The 27,407-nt window shown below is 37.8% G+C and overlaps 1 protein-coding gene across 1 annotated transcript in view; it reads left to right on the forward strand.

The window, feature by feature from the left end:
• The first annotated feature begins 642 nt into the window (after nt 1–642).
• The window catches only part of COL28A1 (collagen type XXVIII alpha 1 chain), a 44,645-nt gene continuing 17,880 nt past the window's right edge, over nt 643–27,407 (forward strand). Inside the window, exons 1-23 of the mRNA XM_062005174.1 lie at nt 643–699; nt 5,003–5,063; nt 5,472–5,557; nt 7,764–7,941; nt 8,698–9,266; nt 10,896–10,916; nt 11,875–11,934; nt 13,085–13,138; nt 13,442–13,486; nt 14,328–14,354; nt 14,638–14,682; nt 15,314–15,358; nt 15,929–15,982; nt 17,579–17,647; nt 18,013–18,081; nt 19,924–19,992; nt 21,426–21,494; nt 21,912–21,980; nt 22,067–22,135; nt 23,294–23,362; nt 24,546–24,617; nt 25,182–25,250; nt 26,315–26,386. Coding sequence (XP_061861158.1) covers nt 643–699; nt 5,003–5,063; nt 5,472–5,557; nt 7,764–7,941; nt 8,698–9,266; nt 10,896–10,916; nt 11,875–11,934; nt 13,085–13,138; nt 13,442–13,486; nt 14,328–14,354; nt 14,638–14,682; nt 15,314–15,358; nt 15,929–15,982; nt 17,579–17,647; nt 18,013–18,081; nt 19,924–19,992; nt 21,426–21,494; nt 21,912–21,980; nt 22,067–22,135; nt 23,294–23,362; nt 24,546–24,617; nt 25,182–25,250; nt 26,315–26,386 — 1,998 coding nt within the window. The remainder of the gene's footprint in view (nt 700–5,002; nt 5,064–5,471; nt 5,558–7,763; nt 7,942–8,697; nt 9,267–10,895; nt 10,917–11,874; nt 11,935–13,084; nt 13,139–13,441; nt 13,487–14,327; nt 14,355–14,637; nt 14,683–15,313; nt 15,359–15,928; nt 15,983–17,578; nt 17,648–18,012; nt 18,082–19,923; nt 19,993–21,425; nt 21,495–21,911; nt 21,981–22,066; nt 22,136–23,293; nt 23,363–24,545; nt 24,618–25,181; nt 25,251–26,314; nt 26,387–27,407) is intronic.

Here is a 27,407-nt window from a genome sequence, read left to right on the forward strand (position 1 = left end):
GAATGTATTTCGACTGGTAGAGAATTAATTATTTTCCTGCCATGCACTGCCTCAGCCACTGAGCCACCCCCTTCTATAGGCACCCTCTATAATGCTTCTGCCACTTAGTATGTATTAAGTCCTGTAACAGTCAGTTACCAAAAGAGGTACTGAGCTTAAAGGCATTTTCTTTTAAGGCTAAACAGCAAGATTCAGCTGGTTTGGTGTTACAAATATTTAAGGACAGGATTAAGCTCTTAACTCCCCAAGCCATAGTACAGACATCTGCTGCAGCTAACATAAAACATATCTATGGAGCATGCTACAAGGCAATCCTAAAGGAAAGAGCTGTTTAAACACTATATAAAATGGATTAATAGATCGGAGTTCCTCTTAGTGTTGCTCCACAGAAGTAACTCTATGCTGTTTACATCCTAGAATTTTTTTATTTCTAAACATATGTTTAAACACTCACCTTTTTTTACACCTTAGAATGAGATTGAGCTTCCCTATCCCTGGCTCCAGTAGTGTAGTGTTTAGCCACAAGCAAATGCTGTGTAATAGGGCTGATAGAGGATTTAAAGAGCTACAGCTGTACTGAGCTGTAAGTAATGGAACTCATTCTATCATGAGCAGTGATGGCCAGCTCCGTCCCCAGGTATCATGGGTTTGTGTGGAGTCATTTCTGGTAATGGAGAGGATACTGCAAAGATGGCTCCTGTAAGAAGTTGCTCAAAAGTTCTCTTGGCTCTGAATCAAACTCACTTCTGGGGCTGAGACAATTGGGTGCCTCCATAACCACTTTTTAAGAAGAAGAAGGTGGAAGAGGAGGGGTTCTTCCTGTTCTTTCTTCCTTCTTTTCTGGCTGGTGGTGTTGGAAGGAGTTGGAGGAGAGAGAATGACCATGCAGACCCCCTGTCAGTGAGGGCAAAGAGGAGGAGGTGTGCTGGAGCAGAGACTCCACTCCATCCTGTGGGGAGATGGTAGGCTGTCCCCCTGCATCCTGTGGAGAGGAGTGGTGAAGCAGAGATTTGTTGGCAGTTTGTAGAGGACTGCATGCCCAGGGGTAGTGACCGTGTCCAGAGGTGGCTGTGAATTTGTGGGAGGACAGCGTTGTAGCTGCTGGCCACAGAGAAGTTCCACACTGGAGGAGATTGTGAGTAGAAGCTCTAGCCCTTGTGAAGAACTCACACTGGTTAATTAAGTTAATTAAGAACTGGATCCTGTGGGAGGGACCTCATGTTGGAGCAGGGGAAAAATGCAAGGAGTCCTTCTCCTCTGAGAAGAAAGAAGTAGCAGAGACCATCTCTGAGACCATCTCAGTCTCTGAGAGACTGACCACATTCTCTATTCCCTACCCCATTGTGCCATTGAGAGGGGAGGAGGCAGAGAGATCAGGAGCAGTGAGTTGAGCCTGGGAAGAAGGGAGGGGTGGGGGAAGGAAATCTTAAAGTACTGGTCATATTTTTTTCTCAGTCATCCTGCTCTGTTTTTGCTTTCTGTCCTTTTTCTAGTAGGTAGTTGAATAAACTTTTCTTATTTTTCTCTCTAAGTCAAGTACTGGAGTGTGTTTTGCTGGGAACTGGATTGGGCAGCAAGCCCACAACATCCTTGGTTATCTTTTTTTTTTCCCTCCCATCTCGCTGGGGCCTCCATCGTCCTAAGGAGGGTGGGGATGGATGGGGGCACCAAGCAAGAGACTGTTGTGGTGCTACATTGCTGGCTAGGCCTAAACCATGACATGAGGGCAGGGCACACAATTGCCTCCCAACAGGACCTTGCTGATGGGGCACATCCCCCTACCCTAGTAAAAGAGCTGGACAGGCTAGGGCAGCCCCAACCCAGGCTATCAGGCACTTCCATGGGGACAAAATGAGACCATTAACGCTTATTAATGGATTAAGGGTGATGAAAGAAAGTTTTTTAGCACAGTTACTGCTGTGAGTTCAGAGTCTAATGCATAGTTTTATAAACACTTTTAAAAATGCTTCAGTCAAATAATAAAAATTCTGACACATGGATATTTAGAGTTATACTGACAACAATGGTTATAAGATAAATGTTCATAACTTTATAACACTATAAATAATCACTTCTCCAAAAGACAAAATCTATTCCCAACATTAAAAGGATTACAACTTTAGAATGGTATGGAACTTCACTTTTTCTAACAAATCTCTGTAATTTTCATTTGCAAAATACCATGTACTGCATACAGCAACATGCTTTAACTGGCTAAATATATTTCCAGCAGAGTAATTCCATTTCCAGTTATCAGACAATATCGTCTCTAAATGTGCTGGGTGAATTTAAAATATCTGCTTTTTATTGCAACTCCATCAAAATGTATGAGCTTCCACTCCTGAAAAATATAATGATTGTATTTAAAAAGGAATCATAGAGTGGTAGGAGTTGGAAGGGACCTTTAGAGATCATCTACTCCAAGCCCCCTGCAGAAGAGTTTCATATTGCTAATTACTGTTATTGTGGTGTTGAAAATCAGACAAGTGTAAGAAAATAGTTCTGTGAAGTATACTTTACAGTAAGAAGGAGCTGAAATGCAACACCAAATTCAAAATAATTATGTTTTCATTGGCACCAATGTAGAAAATCAAATCTATAAGATATGGTTTAGTTTTCATTTTAAAAATATTAATGATTTAGTTAAATGTTCAATATCATAAAATGTTCAGTCAAATATTTACTATGATAAAAATGTATTTGTACTCTTTTATTTATCCGGTTTCATTCCCTTGTTAGGCTGAATGCTTTGAAAAGAACTGTTACTCATATATAAGTATGTTTACTTTGGCTGTACAGTGGAAAATTAGGGAAACCAAAATGAATCTTAGGGAAACTAAAATGGAAGCTGTTAGATAAAAAAAAAAAAAAGTAGAAATAAACAAATATCTTCAAAACAAATAGTAATATATTGATGTTGCACACAGAGAGATTTTGAGTATTTACTAACCATCTAAATGCTCAGAGTCAGCTTTTCGCTGTACCACATGGAGACAAAATGGAAAAGTACTAAAGACAGCCTCCTCCCTTCTATGCCTCATGAGAGGTTCTCCCCATAGGTCCTGAAAAATGATACAGAAGAGCAATATTTTAAAAGGAGGAAATGCAGAGCCAGGTTCAAACCATCTGCAAAAGAGAAGGCCGTGTTTACCACTCCATTCCCAAAGAATCATTAAAATCTGTTGGGAGCTACACAAAGAGTAACTCTTTGCCATCAAAGACCTTGCTTACCGCATTTTCCATGACAGTGAATTTAGATGAAAACACAATGAAACCAATTTGCTTTGATGTGCTCTTTCACACTACATGCTGAAGATTTGTACCAAAAAGCAAAGATGAAATCCTGGCCTTACTGGAGTCAATAGGTCTGCTACTTCCTCCACCTATGCCAAGATTTCATTATACATTTTGATAATGCTGTGCCACTAAGAGGTCATTTTTCATATAGAATAATCAGGCTTTGTCAAAAAACGCAGCCACAACAGTTGGCAAATAGAAGTGTTTAAAAAGACTTACCATACTCAGCTGACTATTCAGTCTGAATCCACTAAAACACATTTTGCAGTCAAAATGTAGAATACAGGTTTCTGTTTTATCCTTCTTAAAATACAATCTTCAGTGAAGCTAAATTATGATCATTAGAATTTTTTTTGTTCAATTACTTTGACTATTTGAACTTTCAAACTGTTTTTCCTAAAACTCACATATGTGATACAACTCACAGGACTGTGAACCACATTCATTAAAATGTTGCTCTTTCATATCAGAATTCCAAGTATTGTAAATGATGTGCTTTCATTATTTAATGAGTTCAAGGCAGGTAGGTTTTTGTTCCTTCTGGGTACTCTGGTCATGTGCTAACATGTATACTCTTCAAATACCTTTACAGCATGATGCAGTCAGGTTAAATGGTCAAGACTATCTTGGGGCCATGAAAAACTAGAAGAAGATTGTGTGAAATGTGCACATTTTTAACAGTTCACAGCAGACAAGATATGTGCATTATTCACACTGAGGTGGCAAAAAAATGGAAACATTTCAGAAGCATCGTGTCAGGCTCTTTGGGACAAAAAAATTGCCATGATAGCAGAGGAAAAGCAGAAGCATGTTTTGTCTGCTTCACACTACTCGCAAAAACTGGCCTTCCTCGTGGCTGGATACTTCTTTAACAAATATAAATATTCAGATAGTATTATGCCAGCTCTGTTGGCTGACAATTACTCCATCTCTAGTCCTGTTGTGGGCTTGTTGGACAGCTGAAGAAGGACTAATCAGGGCTGTGTAACATTCTAGTGACATGATATTGTGCTAGACATTGTTGATGAATCTATCTTATCAGAAATTACTCAAGGCTTCTCAACAATATACTGAATTTTCTGAAAAATGAAGGGGTCACAGTTGAGCCAGATCATGCTGTAAGAGAGCTACTCACAGACAAAGGGGAGGGGCAGATGAAGAATGCACCAGGAAAGCAGTTTGGAAGAGTCAGGGTTGCTGCTACTTCTGCCCATTGGGAAGTGATAGTGAGGGCCATTGCTGAGACAAGAGGTCATGCTACACCACAGCAACTGACATCTATAAGCCCTAATTCTTCATCTAGTGTCCGTTCAAAGTGGCATTGCAATCTCATGTAGATCTAAAGCTGTCACCAGCTATGCATTGGTAATAGCGGTGACAAAGGGATGTAATACCACTTTGATCTCCCTTCTTAGTAGTACTTAAACACACTCACTTGCAGAAAAAGTGTATCTTCCTTCGTGATATCTCTCCTCATGTTTATAAAATGATAAGGAATCTCCTTTGAGTATATGTGATTTTAAATAGCTGTCTTTAAAATAAAAGTTAGGCCTCATTTCTCAGATTGAAATACTGAGATCAACAGCCAAGAACTCTTGGATTTCAAATAGCGATGGAAAAAATCCAAAGATCTGAATATGCAGCAATATTTGTCACCTCAGTTTCAGTTGATGTAACTGTAACATAGCCTTTATATTCATTTCAGACTTGGACTTCTGCAAAGATTACCAGTCTTAATGCCAACTACTGCCATGTTGGAAGCATAGGTGAGTTTAGGTAGATGGGCCCAATTTAGTCAATTAAGTGTGCAAGCCTCTAGTGTCATCTCCCAGAGGCATTAAAGATGCTTAATTATGTTTAAACAGTAGGCAAATATAAATGGAATTCACTGTGTGCTGAAGTATCCGATGTCTAGATTCCTTAAGGTAAAACATGAACATTTTTTATTCCTTTACAAAAATATTCGGTGACATAGAAATGACAGCATGAACAATTCTAATCATAGCTTTTAAGATACATTCTATTTTTAAAATACATACAATATAGTGCCATTAAAATGTTAAGTAAGCATTTGGTAAAGTTTGTAGCAAATGAGGCAAGAAATATTGCTGTTTGTTTTTAAGAGTTCTCTCAGATGCATCAATGCATACATATCTTACATTTGTTTTGGTTAGGTTTTGATAGTGTAACTGCAAGTTTAGCGCAGTTACTGAGAACATCACAACCTCAGAAGACTACAAGTCTAGAAGCGTACTGTGTGGTATGTCACATACCTGGAATTCTGGACAGAATAATACCATGCATCCCACACAAGCAGGTATAAAAATGTGAAGGCCCCACTTAGCTTTTAAAGTTGCACCTGGCCCCAAAAAAAAGAGAAAAAAATGAAAAATTTGTCCTGAGGGTAAACATCATTCATTAATAAAAGGAAATATCCTGAAGCCAAGAACTTGCTACAAGCAGTATAGTTATGTAATTAAGAACTTATTTGCCAGCTATATTTCAAGGTAGGAATTATCAGTGAAAATGAAGGAATGACAATGTTTTGCTTATGGGAAGCTTACAATCCCAACCATAGTTAACGTGCTTTTTCTTGCTAGAATTAGATTTTTTTTTCTCAGTAAGATTGAGAGGCTATGTGAGATTTATTGTATCTATTTCAGTTAAACACCATATTATCTGTATTTCCTAAAGGGAAAAAAAATGCCTTTTCATTCATTCCTTGCCTTAATCAAAACCTAAAAGATCAGTGTAAGCATGGAAAAATAAAAGTGACTGAAGATAAAGAAACATCAATTCTTTCCAGTCTTGAAAGAAGACTCTTTCTTAGCTGTAACTGTACCACAAATAGGTGTATCTGAGCTAGTGTCAGCTTAGGCAAGGATGAGCAGCCAATGTGTAAAGCTCCCTTTCAGCCATTCTAGTTCACCAATGTAGCACTAAATACTGGCAAGATAGCAAATAGAAAATAGGGTTAGAACATAGCAAATGGCTTTAATGCCCAGCTGCATTGTCCTATCAGTCCTTCCCAGTTATTTAATTTGGAGCCAAAGCTGCATTCTTTCCCCACAATTCCCTTAGCCTCCTTGGTTGTGACTGTCATCAGTGGGCTGAGCTGGCAGACACTTAAGATGGAAAGGAGGACAGCAGTTAGCATTGAGTCTTCTTTGTGCATAAGTGGAAAATGAAATAAGGTCTGTGATTCTGTGGAAAACAGAAATAACAAACTGTAATGCAAAAGCTTTCTGAGGCTGTTTGAAGAATTAGGTGACAAACTGCAATCACTGATAAAAGAGGTAGCCTTCAGGATCCATAGCCACCTAGCTTGGTTTTAAAGGCATCACAATATGTATCAGTCCTTGTTTTCTATTAGTCTTGAAAGGATAGGTGTGACAGACAAGCCTGGCAAAACTGTACAGCTTTCTGGTCTGTCTTTTTTAACCTTGTCATGCTGGATAATATCACCAGCAAGTGAAATTCAGTTAGCCCAGTCCATGGACAGTAAATATCTCCTTACTACAGCAGTAATGGGACTCCGTTATGATGAGAGATTTGTTTAGGTCTGAAAGTGATCCTACAGGTATGGACTGCTGGAATGATCGTGAAAACATGATGGCCAGTACCAAAAGCTGCCTTGCCAAAGCATCACAGACGTGCTGAAGCATGAAGGTGAAAAGTGTGTGGTACTGACGGGAGAAGAAAGTGAACACAACTGGGCTGATGTGTAGGGAAGTGGGTTGTGGTGAGAACAGTCCACTTACACACTCGCACAAGTATGGTCGAGAATTTATGTGTTCAGATAGTGTGGAACACTAAACCTAAGATGAGTATGAATAGCCTTGGGAGGAGGAAAAGAGTGGGTGGGTGATGAGAAGGAGGAGTCAATTGCTGTTCTTCCCCTTTTTCCATGCCTCTGTCTGCTGGCCCCTTGTGTCATATGACACCAATTCTCACAGGAGCCTGCAGCGCAAAGCCTCACTCCTTTCCTCACAGTGCATCCACCACAGGGAGGACAACGCAGCTGCCAGGGAGCCCAGGACAGCATCTTCAGCTCTGCAGAGCCTTTTGCTTAGGAACATCAAGGTATAGACTCCCTGTCTCTGTGCATCTGTGAGCACTTGAGTTCCTGCCCTAAAATGAGCAGGAGCTGAGAGAGCCTGAAGATATGGCTGTGTTAGGGACTTCAGCGAGATTCTCAGTCCTGGCAGGTTCATTATTAGCACTGACCCACCCTTCTGATATGCATTGTGCCTACCTGGGGAGAGCTGACAGGGAGAAGTGCGGCAGCACTGACTTGTCAGTCCCCGAGCAGAGTGTGAGCTCTGGGTGTGTCTGTGAACCCAGCACAAACAGCTCCAGACTATACTTAAAATACAGCCTGCTAAACAACTTGTTGAAGGAAAATTGAATAATGTTTTATTGTTCTCATACTTCTGTATTTCTGTGTTATTATTTGTGTTGTTTAGGAAACAGAAACCAAACAAATGACATTCTTCAGATTCTGGTGGCTTCTGTGGATACTTGAACACCATGAGTTTCTAGCAGAAAATCTCAGGGAAGAAAAGAGATACGGATTGAGAAGACCAAAACCTAAACACATTCTGTCAAATACTGTAGAAAAATATCACAGCTCAAGTGATCAAGGTGAATATTGTTATTTAAAAATAGGTGTGGGGGTTTTTTTCTGTGATTCATGTATTTGGGTTCTGGCCTACTTGGATAACTTGCCCTCTAAGATATTGCTTACAATAAGCCAGGCTTGCCTCATCCTGCATTTTCATATGCCTTATTTTTGCACTTTTACCTTCTTACTCTCATCTTTTCCCTCCCCACTTGTGTATTTCAGAAAAGATTACTACTATGCTTTTTTATGATATAACTGATAGCCTGCTACTGTCACAAGAACAATACACTGTATAACTGTATTTCTACAGAAGCAATGTCATCAATAGTTCAGAAAAGGAAATTTTTATGTCACTGGATGTGAGTGTCAGTGTGAGGGACAAATTCTAGCTCAAACCACATTCAACGTCTTATTCAGTAAGACTCCATTTCCTGTAGATGACCTCTACCATCCCAGTCCTCATCTTGGTAGAATATTCAGTGAAATATCAGGCAAGAAGACAGAATGAATGAATGTATAAAACCACTGCAACATTCCTCATTTCTTATTACATGACATTACCTCCAGTTTCTTACTCCTTAGGGCATCTGCTCTGGAGCAAATTCCTCAGCCTCCTCACACTCTATCTTCATGAGAGTCTCACACTTGTGAAAACAGATGTTTTCAAAAATTTCCATAATTGCACTCCCACTTTTGAAGCCTAAAATACATGTAAGAGCAAGAGTAGAATGAGATTTAGTATGAAATGACTCCACTCACCTACCATTTTATTCTAGATGAAGATTGCATTCTGGAAATTGGCTTTTTACTGGACAGCTCTGAAAGCGCTAAGGACTATAATCACGAACAGCAGAAAAAATTTGTACTGGAAACAACAGACAGAATGAAAAATCTGCAGCTTAGTTCTGGACATACCATTAGCTGGAGGATGGCTTTACTTCAATACAGCAGCACTGTTTTCATAGAGCAAACTTTCCATGACTGGAAAGGTCCCGAGACATTCAAATCCCACATTACTCCCATCACCTACATAGGTCATGGCACCTACACAACTTATGCTATCACTAACCTCACACAACTCTACATGACTGAAGGGACTCCAGGTAGTGTGAAAGTAGCCATGCTCTTCACCGATGGAGTGGACCATCCAAGAAACCCAGACATTTTTGCAGCCACAGCTGATGCTAAACACCAAGGAATTGTATTTTTCATAATGGGAATGACCAGAGTGGCTGAGGAGGTTAGCAATGCTGCCAAGCTCCGGCTCTTGGCCAGCGTCCCCGCATCTAAGTTTGTTTTCAACCTTGAGGAAGAAGAAACTGTGGAGAACGTTCTCAAAGAGATGGTATGTATGAGAAAGAATTTGAATTTGCTCTTATTTCCAATACTTTGTAACACTTATGCTATTGAAGAAACCTGTACTTTTACAATTTGAAGCAGCTCACTTCTTATTAATAAGACCACTGTGCCAAAGTACAGGTTTCCTTTCTGTCGCCACCATTCCAATCTTGCCAGACACAATATTTGAAGTTGGAAACTGAATTAGACTTGAAGAGACCTGTTGTGAAGTTCCTTTTATCTCTGTTTTACACCTTCTTTGTTAAAAAGGCAACCAATTTTTTATGTTCTAATGCTTTCTTCTGCAGCAAGTAGGAATGTGATACTGCCTTTTGTACACAAAAAATTGAGCTCTTGCAGTGAAAGTAAATTTGCAGACCTTAATGGAGATATGTCAGATTAGATCAAATCTGAAGTTGCCATAGACATCTTTAAATTTCCATGGAAAACCTACCACATAATCAAGAAGAAATGTGTAAATTGAGCTTGAAGTTTTGTTTGGGTGCCTCTTTTCTGCATGTGAACTTAATTTACAAAAAACTTTTTCTGACAAGTATGGAAAATAGAGCCATCCTCTAGCCTATAAATCTGGTGGCACAACCTGTGGATGAAGTCCTGATCTGAGCATGCACAGAGATATAAACCAGAAATATAAGTAACTTCTGTTACTTATTCCAGCAGTGAAACTGACACCTGAGTGATCTCATACAGGCCTAGAGTGTTTATAGGGGCTGGCCTTCCTGTCTCTCTGTCCTTCACTTTGGCAGCCTTCCACTCTGCCAGCCTGCCACTCTGCGTTGGTTTCTCTGCAAATCACCCTTCCCATCTTCTCTAGTATTATCACTGTGTTCTGTACCACAGAAACCACCTCTTGAGTGACCAAACACACTTTGACCTGTTCCAAACAGACAGCCATCCTCACATACCTTCTTGTGAGAATACATCTGCTGTCTCGTTTAAAGAATGGCGTTGGCAGAATTGTATGTGCACACATTAATTTTAGAGATATGGGCATTGCTGCTCAAGAGACTACACTAGTTGTGAAAAGTGGGAGGATTGCATTGTACGTTGGTCTTTCAGCAGTAGAGATCTTCTAAAAAATAACAGAGCTAATTTGATGATGATAACTTCATGTGATCACAGTCAAAGTCAAATCTTTTCTAAGGTGTTCTTACTGATCTCATTTTGTGTGTGCTTAACCATACATAGAAGAGCTTCTGATTTTCTCAAGCATAGTGTATGTAATTCACTCCTATGAAAAAGCTGTTGATGTCCAGATTTTCGGAAGCAGTGTAGTGTCTGAGTGCACTGTTCCCATATACCTGGCTAACGATGTTGGTTTAAGTCTGTTTATTATTGTAATTTTAGCAAATTATGTCTGGACAAGGAGAGTCAGTGACTTGTGTAGTCAACTGTCTATAGTAGGAATTGAATCTAAATTATTTTTTAGAACAAAAAGATTACTAGAATGTTTCTCCAAAATTAAAGCTTAATTAATGTTAGTGAATATGTTAATTGCATCATTTAATTAACTAGCTGCTAAATCAACTAATTTTAACATCCTTCAGCATTCTGCCTGTATAGCTGGATTATGACATTAAGTTTCTAATGTTGTTTTGAATATCTGTCTTTACAGAAGGATCTGTCTGAAAAAGAGGTAAGTACCTTTTCTTCCTGTAGAGAACTATGAAGAGATTGTTCTGATGAACAGCTCAACAAAACTGATAAATATCATGAGTCTTTGCAAAACCTGAAGCAATTTTTTTCCACTCATTTCCACCTGCATGTTGATTTTTCTCTGTCAAAATAAATTCTGAAGTAGTAAGACAGTCAATATTATACCTGGAAAAAATATAGTTACTGATTGGGATATTCGGATAAGAATATTTAAACTCTTCACTTAAAGAAATCTTCAAGCTGGTTTAATAAATAATAAAACCAACAATAAACCCAACATTCCTTATTCCTCCTCCGAAAATAATCCCAGTATCTGTAATAATTCTGAATTTTGTAATGGTTTTAAAGTTTTAAAAATACCCTAAAAACACATAACTACATACTATAATGATGTTTCACTGGGACACGTGATGATAGAGATGACAGAAGAAAAAGATTAGAAACTATTACAACAAGTTGCATTATCTAAATAAAAGAATATAGTCAAAACATGTTTTGTTTCTAGATCAATCTATAGCTAAACTATGATCTATCCTACATACAGTGGAGTAAAGTGAAAAAAGGATGTAAGATGTTTTATCTCACCATATTGTCTTGGCTATCTCTACAGTGACTGGTAAACAAAACAAATCTACAGACAGAGACACAGCATACCAATAAGCTAACCTTGTGAAGTATTTGGAGATAAAGTCATTATTAAGATGTCTGAAATTTCAGGAGTAGGAATGATATATATTTTTGGATGGAGTGTAGGAGGCCACATTCCTGATGAGTGGTAAACTGACAGTTAAAAGATTTCTGTTAAAGATGTAAATAAAACTGGCTTCTGGTCATTTCTGGTGTACCCAGACTAGCCATACGGTAACTCAAAAGCAATGTTCATGTGTTTTCTGTCTTGTGTATTAAAATGTGCTGATTTGGCCTATTTTCTTTCAAAGTGTCCCCAGGCTGCCACATGCAACTGTGAGAAGGGAGAAAGAGGCCTTCCTGGCCCTACTGTAAGTAGCTGTAATTTCTCAACTGATGTACAGTATAAATCAAGATTTATTTCCTTGTTGGAATCCAAATCCTGAGTCAACAGAAGTTCAAGGTTCAATACATAGTCCTCCATGGTTACACTGCATGGAAATGTCACACCAGTAAGAAATGCAGAGACCCGAGAATGCCATGAGGCACTCCCTCTGAAAAAAAATGGGCAATGTGTGGCATTCCCTCTGAAAAAAAACAGACAATGTGAAATGGCCACAGCCATTCAGAAGGCAGGAAGGAGCAACTTTCCTGTGTGGAATGATAATTCACCTGTTACCATCAGATGATGAGACAAGGTGGATCCAACTAACCTTAAATATTAATATCTGAAGAAGCTCTTTGAAAGTAAGGGAGAGAGCGAGAGGCTGAAGCATTGGGAACAGTTGAGACAAGAAACTTGTAAAGAGGGTAAAGTAGTCTGAACTTCAGAATAGTCTTACAGCTAGAACCCCTAAGCAAATCTAGAGGATTTCTTCATACAAGTTTTGGTAATTTAAAGTGCAGGATTTATGTTTTAAAAGAGCTCTGGGAGTTGGATAGTCTGATATTACATCCCTAACACTGAAGTAAAGCACCATAATACCTTATAGCTCTTGCTCAGGGTGAAGAGACAGTGCCAGAGTTTGAAACAGAACCCAGGATACCTGCCCATCCTCATCATTTTGACCTACACATCCTATACATACATAAACAGAAATACATACAGATTTTCTCTTCCACAGTACAGCACACATTAATTGAAAATGTAGACTCTTGTGTGTAAACAGTACTTTTGTTTGGTTATTATTCCAACAAACGCATACACCTTAAAGTCTTTGAAAGAAAACAAAATACCCTCTTGACAGGTAGCTACAAAAACATCTGATCAGTTCTTTTCTTCAAGGAGACCTGAATAATTTTTGTTTACAACAAAGACAAAAGAGAAAAATGGCTGCCTATTGAGTTGGTCCTGCTGATACTACAAATTCAATTTCAAGATTATGGGAAATGCAGAGGATTTAAAAAAATACATCAGTAGGAAGCAAATATCCTAAATGTCACAAAGAAATAAAATAGTGCCTATATTGTAAAATAAAATTATTTGACTAACATATAAGAATTTTGTTTTGTTGTTTTCAGGGTAAAAAGGGTCGCATGGGGGATGATGGAGCTCCAGGCCTAAAAGGAACAAAGGTGATGTGATTTTTCAGATTTAGGAGAAAGATTTGCTACTTTATTATTATGGAAAGACTATCCTAATAGTGCTGATGTGCTTTCTACCTGTGAATTTCTTAAACTTCATCTACTTCCTTTTGCTATAGTAAAGAATAAAATTTTTTACAAATTAAAATCTTATATGTAATGTATAAAATCATCAACGTGTGAAAAAAAGGTAGCTGGTATGCTTCCTGTATTGCACTGAGATATTTACTCAGATAATCAGGACAATACTATCTTATCCTGATTTCACTGATTCTGATGTTGGATTTTTCATAGAGGGAGCCAGGTCTCAATGGAATCCCAGGACAAGATGGACTGGAGGTAAAAAAATATTTTTTTCCCCCTTTTTACTCCAACGATCAGTGTTCCTTCAAGGCAAAACACCACTTTTCTTTCTTTTTTCTTTTAAATTGTAACAGCAAACTTGAGTTCTGGTTTATCATCTAATGACTCATTAACACTAGAAGAAGTGAAGAATTGAAAACATCATTGCTTAAAGAAAAGGAATAATTCCTTCTTATAAGAGTGATCTAGAAGATATTTTCTAGTAATACATAGTCCCTCTGAAAACATGTGAAAAGCTCTAAGGTGATAATCTAAGAACACTAAAGAAGTCTACATTCTGGCTGCAACTTTATGGATCAGTTTAATATTGTTCATTTGGCAAATAAAGGGTCCAGTGTGTAATAGCAATGAAAAAGTTGAATTAAATACATACAGGAAGTAACTCTAGGATCAGCTTCTTAGTACTTCACTCTGAATTCATTCACATATGAATCACTCTGTATTTTCTTATTTATTCAGTACACCCTTTCTTTTTATTAGTTAATTTTTTCTTGCTTTCTTATTTTAACATGTTTCTCACCAAGATGGAAAATAGGTATCTAGTTGATCTGCTTTTACATCATCAAAATCCCAGTCTAAAATGACACTTTTATAAGATTCATTCACATAAAAAACAACATCTATTATGACCAGCAGGTACAGTGTTTAGTGTCATGTTGCCATGTTTATCAGAGATTACCTTTTCTACCCAATTGTTCATTATAATATGAAATGCTGTTTTTCTTCAGAGGGTAGAATGTTAATAGCAACAATACTCACATTCTTACATTTGGATTATAATGTCCTCACAAACTGCCTTGCTTTTTTATTTTCCCAGGGGAAATCTGGATATAAAGGAGAGAAGGTACTACTTTTAGTCAGAACTTCCACTTACATATAGATATTTGATGTTATTATTAATGTATAGTGACATATTTCCTATAAATACTAGTAATGAACAGTAACATCTTCTTACCAGCTGCTGCAGAAGCTCTAATAGAAAATGTGTCCCTTCCCTATGAAGTTACAGCACAACTGCTATAATATGTCATGAATAGAATAACATTTAGGTTTTCAACTAAAGCGCACAAAGAATAAGGATGATATTCTCAATGCACCTTGTAAATATTTATTCCTGTCCTTTCCAGGGTGAAAGAGGTGAATGTGGAATCCCAGGGATAAAAGGAGACAGAGTAAGTAGCCACAAACTTACACTGTCAGGACATAAAATACAGAAAAAATACAATTTCCTGAATAACAAATATGGTGAAAGATTTAAGGCAAACAATTTTAAGGCTGACAGAAATTAACAACTCACAGTTTTTAAAAATTGAGTGAGCAGGGATATGATTAACAGTAACTTTCTCACATCCTTCTGTATTTTCATGTGATTCTCCTAAGGCCCAAGCTTAAGCATGTTTATAACAACAATGAAACTCTACTTGACATTAACAGAGGCAGAAAGTTTGAAGCAGGAAGCAAAAAAATTAGGTGAAAATGAAATCCAGGTTTCTAACATCAGTCTTCAAGCTTTGGTCAATAATTGGCTGTGAATATTTCAATTGAGACAAACAATTTCATCTCCGCTTACTGGTCCTTGATAATTAACTCTCTTAATTCTTACTCTGTACTCTGATTTCCACAGTCCATTTAAAATATGTTTATTCAGTACTTGCTGTCTGCTGAGCTTGTCTTGATTTCAGTTTTTTTATTTTAATGCAAAAATACTTAAATAAGATACCTTAGTAAAAAGTCATCTAAAAGTGTTTTCAACCAAAACTAAATACATAGTATTTAGTATCCTTTTTTTCACTTGCCTTTCAGGGTCCTGAAGGTCCAGTAGGTCCCAGAGGAACAAGAGGGCTACAGGTAAAAAAAAACCCAAAACAACAGAAAACCAAGAAACTATAAAATAACAGTACCTGGTTCCCTGGGATTCAAAGCTCTGAAATAATATACCACAACTGTCATGCAGTCTTTTAGTCACTTGAGTTCAAGGCATCCAAAATGTATCTTCTTAAATGGCAAAATTAACAAGAATTTGGCAGAGCAATCTAGACAAATAAATCATCCTTAGAACTTGTTCAGTCTCAAGGACCACAGCAAATACAGCTCCATAAAAAACAAAATCACTCATTTCCCATTCGGTGTCTTCATTATCTCATAGAATTAAATGCAAACACTTCAGCCTCTTCATTCCAATACTCTTGGACTGAAGGCCAAGAAGCTTAACACATCACTGATGTTTCAGCAAATCTTGCCTGTAGGTTATGAGTTGAGTAGCGGAATCTATGCATGCATCAGGAAGCAAAGCTTCAGTTCTGAAGTGATTGTAACTCACATTTTCATGCAGACTACAGCAAATTAGAGATTGTTTTTCAAGCTACTACTGCTTTGAAAACTTGAAAAATCTCATTAAAACCATTCCTGTTTTAATAGGGTCCACAAGGACAATCTGGAGATCAAGGGCCTGAAGGCCTGCAAGGATCAAAGGCAAGAACTGCATTATTTCTTCTCTTTCTTAATGCTAAAAGGTATCAATACATCCTTACAACAATAATGTGGTTATCCTTGTACTTCATACTCTTCTCGTAGGGAATGCAGTTTAATGTGACATTGCCAGTAAATCATATACTCTGTATTCTACAGGGTTCCTAGGAAAGATCTCTGTTTGCCCTTTGTATTAGATTCAGACCCAAATCACATTCCAACCTTTCCTCACAAACAGATAAAATATGGTAGCATGACAAAATATTGCTTAGCAACAGTGTAGCATTGCTTTTCTTCATTTTCAGTGTAAAACTATTTTTTTCCCTAAGTGCCAGGGTGGGATTCTGACTGGGATCTCAAAAAAACTCTTCTCTTGAAACTGTACATTCTCAATAATTCTATAGCTAAAAAATTACTAGTTGCTGATGCAACTGATGCTCAGCATAAAATATCTGAAAGTCACAAAGATGAGTACCATTCAGGACAGTCTTGCAATGGGCCTTCTGAAGATGTGCCAAAGAAATTACTGCAAGATCCAACCCTTATGTAAACATAAAGCAATTTTTGTTTGTATGCTTGAAAAATTCATGATTAACATTTATTAAGTCTTTAAGATTTGCCAGGTTTACTTCTCACCCTGTTGTAAATTCCAGGTGTACCAATGCGGATTACTTTATTCTGTGTTTCTGCAATGACTTGATAATCTTTATCACTGTAGCTTAATGGAAGATGCAAATACCACTGGATGTTATAGACAATTATGGGAACTGTTTTAACTTAAGAGAGACCTCAGTTATACTTTGCTGCTTGGAAAAACCTTAAACTAATTCAGCCAAGGCTAATGGGTTCTGCAGCTACTGACGGGAATATTGTTGTGGAGAAAGACTTGAGAACAAGTTTATCATAGAATCCTAGAATGGTAGGGGTTGGAAGGGACCTTCGGAGATCATCTAGTCCAACTCCATTGCAGAAGCAGATCCACACAGATCAGGTTGCACAGGAATGTGTCCAGGCAGGTCTTGAAGACCTCAAAGGAAGGAGACTACATACCCTCCCTGCGCAGCCTGTGCCAGGGCTCCCTCACCTGAATAGCAAAATAGTTTTTCTTATGTTTAAATGGAATTTTTTGTGTTCCAGCTTCATCTCATTACTCCTTGACCTGTTGCTAGCTACAGTGGAAAAAAGGGATGCTCCAACCGCCTGACATCCATCATTTGCATATTTGTAAAGGACATTATTTATAAAGGATATTATCTCTTTTGATATCTCTCTTCATATCTCATTTTCATCATATTTACAGTGTTTGCTGGCCAACAGTGAGGCATAGAGCAACTGGGTATCAAAACTCTTATATCCCACACTAAATGAAACATTCTTCCTTTTGTTTAATCTGGTATCACTTTGTACAGGAAATATCTATGTTTTGAATGAAGGGAATTTCGAAGCATTGAATGGGTGAATAGATGAAGTACCGTCTAAGACAATTCCAGTAGGCTGAAATTCAAGACATACAAAAAATGAACTTACAAACTGAGTTAAACTGATTTCCCTAGACAACCATTTATAAGCAGAACTGTTTCTTCTTCATTCTTTTAAAAGGGTGAAAGAGGTCTCCCTGGGCCACCTGGGTTACCTGGAGAGACTGGAATAGGACTGCCTGGCCCAAAGGTACAAGTGTCTCTCATCATCTTTATTACATGTATTGTAGGATAAGAATGAGAACTGAAGACAGTTGAGATAACATACTTCCTGGTACATTAAAAATATGTTGATCAAAACTGTTTGGGGAAAAAACAAGCCCATTTTAAGTATGTACTATAAAAGACTTTTTTACAGTAGCTCTTATGCTTGACATAACTCAATCCATGCAGTATATGGTTGAGTAAAAATTCATACAGAGTCTTAAATTTAAATTATCCTCTGTATTCTCCTACATCAAGTATTTCAAGCACAGAATGTCTAGTGAATTGTTATATGCTGCACACATACAAATATCTAAATCAGGCACTTACAAAATACGTCTTTCTTTGAAGGGTGACACTGGTTTGACCGGAAGACCAGGCCCTGTTGGCCCACCCGGAATTGGTGAGCCAGGACTTACGGTATGTCTGGTTTTATTTGGTGAGAGAGAAGCAGGACAGAAATGAAAAATTCCCAATGCTTCACTGTTAAAGGGGATAATGTGTGTTAAATGGTACCATCTCTTTTCTTTCTTCCACTAGTTGTCATTCTCATACATATTATATTGTCTGACTTTCATTTCCCTCAATAAACTGGAAATTAGCTTTGCTAATTATCTTTGAACCAATAATCCACATAAATATTTAAAGAGATATTTAAAGAAATCTGTTCCCTGATAGCTTCAAATCCACATTTGGTAACTTCAAAGTTGACTGCTTTTCAATATCATTAGAACATTAACACCAGCATGTCTTTGAAAGAGAGACTCCATTTCAACTAATGTAACATTAGAAACATTCAGATAGTGTAAGTGGTCGCAGGTGACATTTTGACTAGTGTGGCTTTTACTGAAAATAATGGAGGGGGAATTAAAAAAAAACCAAAAAAAGTTTCTGAATTTATAGTGGATTTGGCTCTGAAGTCTTTTCCTTCTTTTCCTTCCCTTTCTTCTCCTTCTCGTTGTAAACTCAGCCTCTTTGTGGTAATTCAGAAAATCATTATGCCAATTTTACAGTCTTTTTTTTCCCCAAGTGTCAGAGAGCACGTTTTACTGAGCTATTTACAATAGAGCAGACTCAAATTCATTTCTCATCACCTAGATGAAACATGGCCTGTGTGGCCATGAGGGAAAGTTTGTGCGTTTTATTTTTTTTCACAAGTTGCTTTTCCCCACTGACAAGGAAAGATCTGTAATAATCATTTCAAAAGAGGTGCTCCTGTGACAAACAGAAGGATGGCTTGGTAACTGAACTAACTGATCTCAAACCTGCCTGAAAATATAGTACTGGAGAGGAGTGAATTTTCGTTGAAGAGCCTAAAGACAAGAATATTACAAAGAAGCTGACAATCAGTCAAAGTGGGTCAGTAAAGCTTCATGAGTCTTTTCAATAATAGCATAGAGAAAAGAGACACTTTGTGGGAAAAAGTGTGCCTGTGATGTGCATCTTTGTTAGCTACAACAGCTGTACTGGTACAACAAGAGGTTTTGATTTTAAAAAAAATGTACTAAACATGGTTTAAAAATTTAAAGTGCATTTGCTTCAAATGAGTTTTCTTTTTATGGCCGAATGCAACATAATTATCTTCACCTGAGAACTAGGCCTAATTCTAAAACTCTATGCAGAGGAAGCAGAAGCATATTTATGCTATGCAAAGACAAATCTACCAGCATTCTGTGATGTGTAATCTCAAGGGATAATCAGAGGAAAAAAAACACAGATGTGGGAAAACACTGTGAAGCAGGCTCGATATGCACAGGTTTTTGTCTTGCATTTAGTGAAAGGTTTTAATTGTCTTACTTGCCTCTTGTGCTTCTATCAGGTCTGCTTTCCAAAATAGAAGGGCATGCTATTGTTCTCCTCACTGGTTATAGTCAAATGTCTTCTTCAATATGCACAGTCTTTAATCTGGTTCTGTCTCTCATGATTATGCTGATACACTAATAAGGGTTAGTAAGAATTTGTAAACCAAAGTTTAGAGTACTAAACCAAACCAAACCAAAGTATAAGGAATAGGAATTTCAGCTACATAACCTGTGAGTCATAAGGAAGCAGAGAAGTAAACTTATCTGCCTCATTATTGCTGCAGGCCAAAATGCTCCTCATTTATTCACTGCTAATATCATATTACTGTAGTATTTTTTACAGGTTGTAACTACACCAACATTTGAAGATGTGCTTAAAGCCGACAATGACATAAAACGTGCTGCTGTTGATTTGTGTGGCTAACACATACTCTACACTATTTTAAACTTATGCTAACAGGGGCCTCAAGGACCACGAGGTGTTCAAGGAGAAAGAGGTTCACCAGGAGAAGGTCTTCCAGGAGCAAAGGTACAACAGTTGAAGGTTTTTAAGACCAGAGCAGCACCACTAAATAAATGCATGCCAAAACAAGTCCACAGAAGACATGGGAATCGGATAAAGTAGTTTATAAGCAATATTAAAATTTGGCATCAATTATCCTGACATATTTTCATAGAATTCAATTGGGCCAAACATGTCTTCTAGGCACAGCTCACCTTAGGGGCCCGTAAAGCTGATATTTAATTTATCTGATGCTTGATTTGTGGGATCTAAGTCTGGAAAGAATTCCAGATATAATAGCTCTTTTTTGTGCCCACTGGAAACCAGCTCCCAGGCTGAGTTGCCCCTTTGACCTTTGTAACAAAGTGATACAGCTTATACCTGAGCTAAAACTAACTAAATGGTTTACTCATTTTTGTGCATACACCAAGGCAATTTTGGTTGGGAAAACAATAAAAAATTAGTTTGCAGGTGCAGGCTTCAACTGGCCCTTTACTAAAAATCTTGGGATTTTTTTTGTAGTGCTGTAGTCAGCTAGGTTTAAATTTGACTGCTGCTAGCAACATATTATTTATGACAAATGATATAAATTTTCTAATCTCACTGTGGATGGCTTGTATTTGCTTAGCAGATCTCATGCACATACATAAAGAAAAGATTTGAAGGAAATTAATTTAGAAATCACTCTGTTGCCACTGAAATGCCTATTCATGTGGGGTGAAACACTACAACTAATAAATAAAGCACAGCAATAATATAATCTAACCAAAACTATTGAGCAGGTGAGACGGGCAGAATAAAATAATCAAAGTGGAATTTTGCCAGCATTACTGGAACACTTGATTCTGTTAAAAAATGTATTACTTTTTACTGCCAGGTCTGACCTGGAGCCAAGCATGTATCAACAGAGTCTATATGTATCCCTAGTTCTGTTTATGGCTGCCAACTATGTGAGCTCTCAAACACATTTAAAACAGGGGATTTGTAAATGCAAAGCAAATTTTACAGTTGCTTTCTTCAGAACAACATTACCACAAACTTATAACTCAGTAAAAACAAAAATGAAGGCAAGTGTTCTAAAGCATCACAAGTAAAGAATGTTATCTATTCATATATATCTACATCATTTGTTTCAGTCAAAGCTAAAATGATGGAATTTGTTCCTAGGGAGAGAAAAGACCTGTCTAAAGCATCATTTTATGGCCCTGGGTGATTCTGTGACAATTTACACAAGCTAATGCTTGTCTTTATATGTTTTATTAACAGAAGTACAAGAAAGCACAATATTTGTGTCTTTATTAGTAACTTGCATTTTCCCCAACCCAACTGTTTTGTGAAAAAACTTACAAATAGACTTGTACAACAATATAGCTTGGCTTGATGTTTATTCTGGCAAAATTCCTAGTGAGAGACAGATCCTTGTTTCTATACTTTAGTATGATTATTATTTTTTTATGTAGGGAGACCGTGGGTTTGATGGACCAAAAGGCCCTCGTGGACTTCCAGGCATGAGCATAAAAGGTGAAAAGGTGAGCAGTAAATACACCAGAGGATTTAAAAAGTGCCAATAAATCTACATAATAGAGGGAATATAGGGCTGTTACTTGCTATAAAAGGTGTAATGAGACAACAAACCCAAAATAGGTCCTGGATAATAAGGTATTTTCTAGAGAGGTTTATGCCCAATAAACTCTCCCAACCTATTTTAACATCTCTTCATATTAAAATAGGAAATGGTACCAAAAAAGCATCTGATGCTGTGGTAAAGTTAAGGTTTAAAAAGGGAAAAAGAGACTAGCCATTGTTTGCAACAGAACCATCAGGGAATAAATGCACGTGTGAAAGATAAAAGGTCAATCCCCAGCTTCACTGACTTCAACATGTTGTAGTATGGTAGCTTGTTTCTGTATCTTTACACAACTAAGCAAGTGTACTTTGTTTGCCAGGGTGAATTTGGTCCCCCTGGTTTACCTGGGCCAGTTGGATTACCTGGAATTGGAATTCAAGGAGAGAAGGTGTAGCTTTCACTCCCCTCTCACCTCACAATTAAATGTGTAATAACAAAGACTATCTTATTTTTAATAATAACTAATCTTTTCAGGGAGTGGAAGGCCCAAAAGGACCACCTGGCTCCAGAGGGTTACCAGGACAGGGACTACCTGGACCAAAGGTTAGGGAATTTTCTGAAGTAAAAGCTACTGTGCTGTTTTTACTGTTATGTTTCTTGATTAAAAAATTTCTTTGTAAGGATAGAGACAGACTTATCCTTGTTAAAGTGCAGAAAAACAATCTAAGTATTCACTTTCTTGAAGAAATTGCTTTCTTTATGAATGTTATTAAATTATACAGCAGATCCTACTCCACTGAAAACCCTTGATAAACCAATGCCATATCTATTTGTTTAGGTTTTGGCTTGGCTCACCACAGAACTCTTGAGGTGCTACTTACCAGACAGGGATCTGCACTTTGTCCATTATGTTTCCATAGGAAGTGTTGTTTGCCTTGAACTTGGAAGGTTTCATCATACCAGGTGCAGGTGCAGTGAATCAATTCCAAAGAGGAGTTGTACTTAACACAGAGAACACCAAAATTTCTGTGCTCATTACACTATTTTCTTTCCAGAAAAATACACATATACCTTACAGACTTGCTGCCTTCCTCGTTACTTCTGCTGCCTGTTGTCTCATCTGATTATATATTGTATCTAGCAGTCAAGATTGGTCCAAGGTATAATGAGGTATAATGAAGATTACCTTTGCTGAAGTAAAACTGTCACAACTGCCTTTTGTTTCACAAAACACAGACCTGTCAGTGAAATATATCACCCTTGAAGTGTTTGGAGTGCAGATTTAGAGTGATTTTCTGAAAGAGGTGAAAGGTAAAGTTCTGAATAAGTGAAGGCTATTAAAGCATAGTATAAAGGAACTAGAGGTGTAAGTGGGTCAAGGGTCCATGCCAGGTAAAGTATTTTGCATTATCAGATATAACCTTTTATATTTTAAGTGATTGTGCAGGGATATGCCTTACCACTGGTAAAAAGAAAGAGAAGGGTGAATCGTCTGTGGATGTCAGATATGTTCCTTAAATATCAACTACTTTGGTGATAAATATCCACAGGAACACACAATTATAGAACTAAAGCATTAATCATTTCCACCAACTATTTGGTGACGGCTCAAAACATGCTGCAGATTCCCAGTCTTTATAACCAGAGGTTTAACGCATCATACTAAAGACAATATTGCACTAAATTTCTTCAAATATAAGCAAACAAAAATATGCTTTTATATTTTTCCATGATAATGTTAAAAAATAATTTCAACTTAAGGGTGAACAAGGCTTGCCAGGAGAGACTGGAGTGCCAGGAGAAAGAGGTGTTGGAGAACCTGGTTCTAAGGTATGTTGTTAATACAGGAATTATTTATTTCTTTATTCAGATTTGAAATTTGTGTTTCCTGAGTATCCCTTCTATAGGCACTTAAAAATAGGTTTAGAAATAAAATGTAGGTTGTTGGTCTTTAAATTTTTTAATGCAGACTTTCGATAACCTTCAGAAATGGGAACATTTAAAATACACCAGTTCTATACAAAAGTTGTCAGATTTATTATAACTGAAAATTTGCATGTGCCTGGCCCATGCTCAAGTCAGTGTTGCATACAGCTCACCTACAGCTCTTTCCAGAAAACCATGCAGAATATTAAACAGCTGCCAGAAGTCACAGTCTCCAGTGTAAGATAACAAAGCTGGTAAAAAAAAGCACTGAACGGTGGTTATTGTGCTGCTCCTTCCCTTTTCACACAGGATACGATAGAAACAGAGCAGCAGTGACATCCTTGCACATTCATATGGCAAAGAAGCTGTGCTACTAGACAGAAAGAACACTTGCTTAGAGAACAGAAAGCTGTAACTAGATTATCTCAGTGATACAGTGACCAAGACAGTAACCAGTCCCTATGTCATTAACAGATAGATTAACATAAAATATGGGAATAGGTTAGAAAGTGATAGTGGAAAGGCACAGGACTGTCCTGGTTTTGCTCTTGATTATTATGGATTTGGGATACGGGTCAGAAACAGAAATAAAATGCTCAGTTTCTTTAATTTCACAAAATATGGTATTGCTGAACCCATTTGACCACAAATGATCCCATTTCGTCTAAAACCAGGTCAGGCCCTTGAATAAATAGGCTGATGACAATTCCACTGCCATCAATAGATTTGCACTGATATTCACCAGCAAGATGTCAGTCATCATATCAGAGTCATCTCTACCTGACATTTACTTCAAATGCTGCCACTTAATGAAATGATGGAATTTTTTTTTTTAAGAATGAGTATTAATAGCTAATAATGTGAATTGTGTAGATAAAATGCACAATTCAATCAGATGGTAGGATGGCTCCAGATACATGAGAGTTGTCTTTTTAAAAAATGGCAAGATTTGGATTAGTATGCATAAATGTTTGCTATAATTATACATACAGTTAAGTAATTTTTTTAAAATAGCTTTCCTTCATTCACAGAAACAATAGTACCAAATCTGCACTTAATAAAAGGACTTACTTTTTATTGATGTCAGGGTGAGCCAGGCCCTTCAGGACTAGCAGGTCTGCCTGGTCTTCCAGGAGAAGATGGAGGCCCTGGACAAAAGGTTGGTTCAGCTCTGTCTGTAGTCTGCCTGCATCCCTCGAAGCATTGCTGCTGCTCTCTCTGTGCTGATCGCCAAAACTAGAAGAGAGTGTTCACAAACGAGGGAAAGTAGAACATTTTTCAGTGGGGAAAAAAAAATTCTCTCTCAAACTCTTTATTTTTTGGGGGAGTGGGGGGTTATCTTATCTTGTTTACAGTTGTTGGCTTTTTTTATCTATGAAATGCCCTGCAGCTCAGCAGGGAAACCACTAAAATGGCTAGAGGCAACCTTTCATAGCCTTCCGATCATGGTGTTTCCCTAGAATCAGAAGCTTGATCTATATAAAGATTATGTACTCAGTGTGTTCAGTCATCACAAAGGAAACATGCCACAATGCACAGAGTTTTACAGTGGTTGCTTCTGAATATGGGAAGAAAAATCTGGGCCCACTGACATCAGTGGGAGTTTTGCCATTGACTCTAAAAGGTCTATGATTTTAATGGGCTAGTTCAAGTGAATACAGAGTTGATCTTGCACCGTGTCTATGCAGTACTGTGAAATGCTGCTTTGATTTTTCTATTCAAGGGTGAACCAGGGTTACCTGGTCTTAGAGGTCCTGAAGGTGCTCCAGGGATTGGAATACAGGGGGAAAAGGTGAGAATTTCTTACCAATGGTGACATTCAAAATTGTAACATTCCAGGAATGGGTTTGTCAAAGCCTTCTCTTTTTTGGCCTATTATTAGCAATGACAAGATATACCTCAAGGAATAGAGTAATGAGTGCTTCCAGAAGTGGTTAACTGCAGAATTTATTTCAGCTTCAGCCTGATGGAACAATTTTTTAAGCAGCAAAATTAATAAAAGAATACTCAAGATTGTACAAAAGTACTTCTCTTAGTAGGAATAACTGGGTCAATCTTTTTGGTTCTGGCTCGTGTAATGACCTTCTGTACTGTTTCACAGATGGAGAAGTAATGCTGGTTTCTCTTATCAACATCTGTAGAAGAGAAATAAAGATATTAAGTATTGCAATTGCAAGAAGTTGGAATAACTATAGAACAGAGTAGGAAGGAAAGATCCATCTGTTTTCAGGTTACTTTGGTAGGAAATACATGCAGATGACATGATACAGCAATAGAATTACTGTATTGCAACTTTTTCAGAATTATTCTGGTCACATTATTACAGCCTAATAATATGCTTAAATAGCAATTGCCCCTTAACAAACTTGATGCTATCTATTCTTAGTTTTCTCTGCCCAGAAGTATAAGCTGATAAATCAGAGAGGGCATTATCATGTGGTCAATGGATTGGCCCTATTTGCTCTTGAATAAATAAAACAAAAGTACCTTTCAGTGAATTTCCTTTTCCTGTTTTATTATTACTCCTAAACAATATTGTTTTTGTGGAATGACTTGATTTTTCAGCTGCAAGGATGCAGTCTTTAAGACTGTTTTCAGTTCTTATTTTTGTCGCAGTATTCACAGGTTGGTTGGTATATTTCAGGTTATATCTACGTCATTTTAACTATACAAATACAAAACCGGACAACTGTCAAGCAGAATTACTTGCTTTGCCAATGAAGACAATCAGAACAGCAGGTGTGCACCAGCTGCAAGAGAGAACCTCACTATCTTTCAGTGATATTTACAATTAATTTCACTTAACATATTTTTAATATTATTTATTATGTGTGATGTCTTCTCCATTTTATGTAGGGAGATCAAGGCCAGAGAGGAATACGTGGATTAACAGGACCAATAGGAGTAACTGGACCTGCTGGAGCTAAAGTAGGTTTATTACCACCTTATGGGTATGAAATAGTCCCCCAGTGCTGTGCTTTGCTCAAGATCTCAGAAACAGCTCTCCTGGAATTAACTTGCCTCTTAAAAAATAATTTTAAAAACCAAAAAGTTCAATTAAGGCTTCTCTTACCAAGACACACCATAATCCCTACAAACAAGTCAAAGCAGATTTTTTGAAAACTTTACGTTTGCTTCCCTGTCAGTATGGAAAACATTAATACTGCTATTTTTACACTGAAATATTTTGAAAGATAGTATGATGTGTGGCATATAAATATGTGATAGGACTTAAACTGACTTATGGCTGCAGACTGACCTGCTGGAGAGCAGCTCTGCAGAGAGAGACCTGGGAATCTTGGTTGATGATAAACTGAACATGAGCCAGCAACGTGCCCTTGTGGCCGAGAAGGCCAATGGCACGCTGGGATGCATCAAGAAGAGTGTGGCCAGCAGGTCTCGGGAAGTTCTGCTCCCCCTCTCTTCTGCCCTGGTGAAGCCTCACCTGGAGTCCTGTGTCCAGTTCTGGGTTCCCCAACTCAATTGGGACAGAGAACTTTTGGAGAGAGTCCAGTGCAAGGCCACCAAGATGGATCAGGGAACTGCAGCATCTTTCTTACAAAGAAAGGCTGCGGGAACTGGGGCTGTTCAGTCAGGGGAGACTGAGCTGAGGGAGGATTCCATTAATATTTACAAGTATATAAATGGTGGATGTCAGGAGATTGGGGCATCTCTTTTTTCTATTGTACAACAGGACAATGGGTAATGGAAAGAAGCTGGAACAAAAAAAGTTCCATTTAAACGTAAGAAAAAACTATCTCACTGTGAGGGTGATGGAGCAGTGGCACAGGCTGCCCAGGGAGGTTGTGGAGTCTCCTTTCTTGGAAGTCTTCCAGACCCCCCCCAGACACGTTCCTGTGCGACCGGATCTAGGTGGACCTGCTTTGGCAGGGGGTTGGACTGGATGATCTCTAAAGGTCTCTTCCAACCTCTACCATTCTATTGTTTT

This window comes from Colius striatus, chromosome 11 (assembly GCF_028858725.1).
Source record: "Colius striatus isolate bColStr4 chromosome 11, bColStr4.1.hap1, whole genome shotgun sequence".
Taxonomy (NCBI): Eukaryota; Metazoa; Chordata; class Aves; order Coliiformes; family Coliidae; genus Colius; species Colius striatus.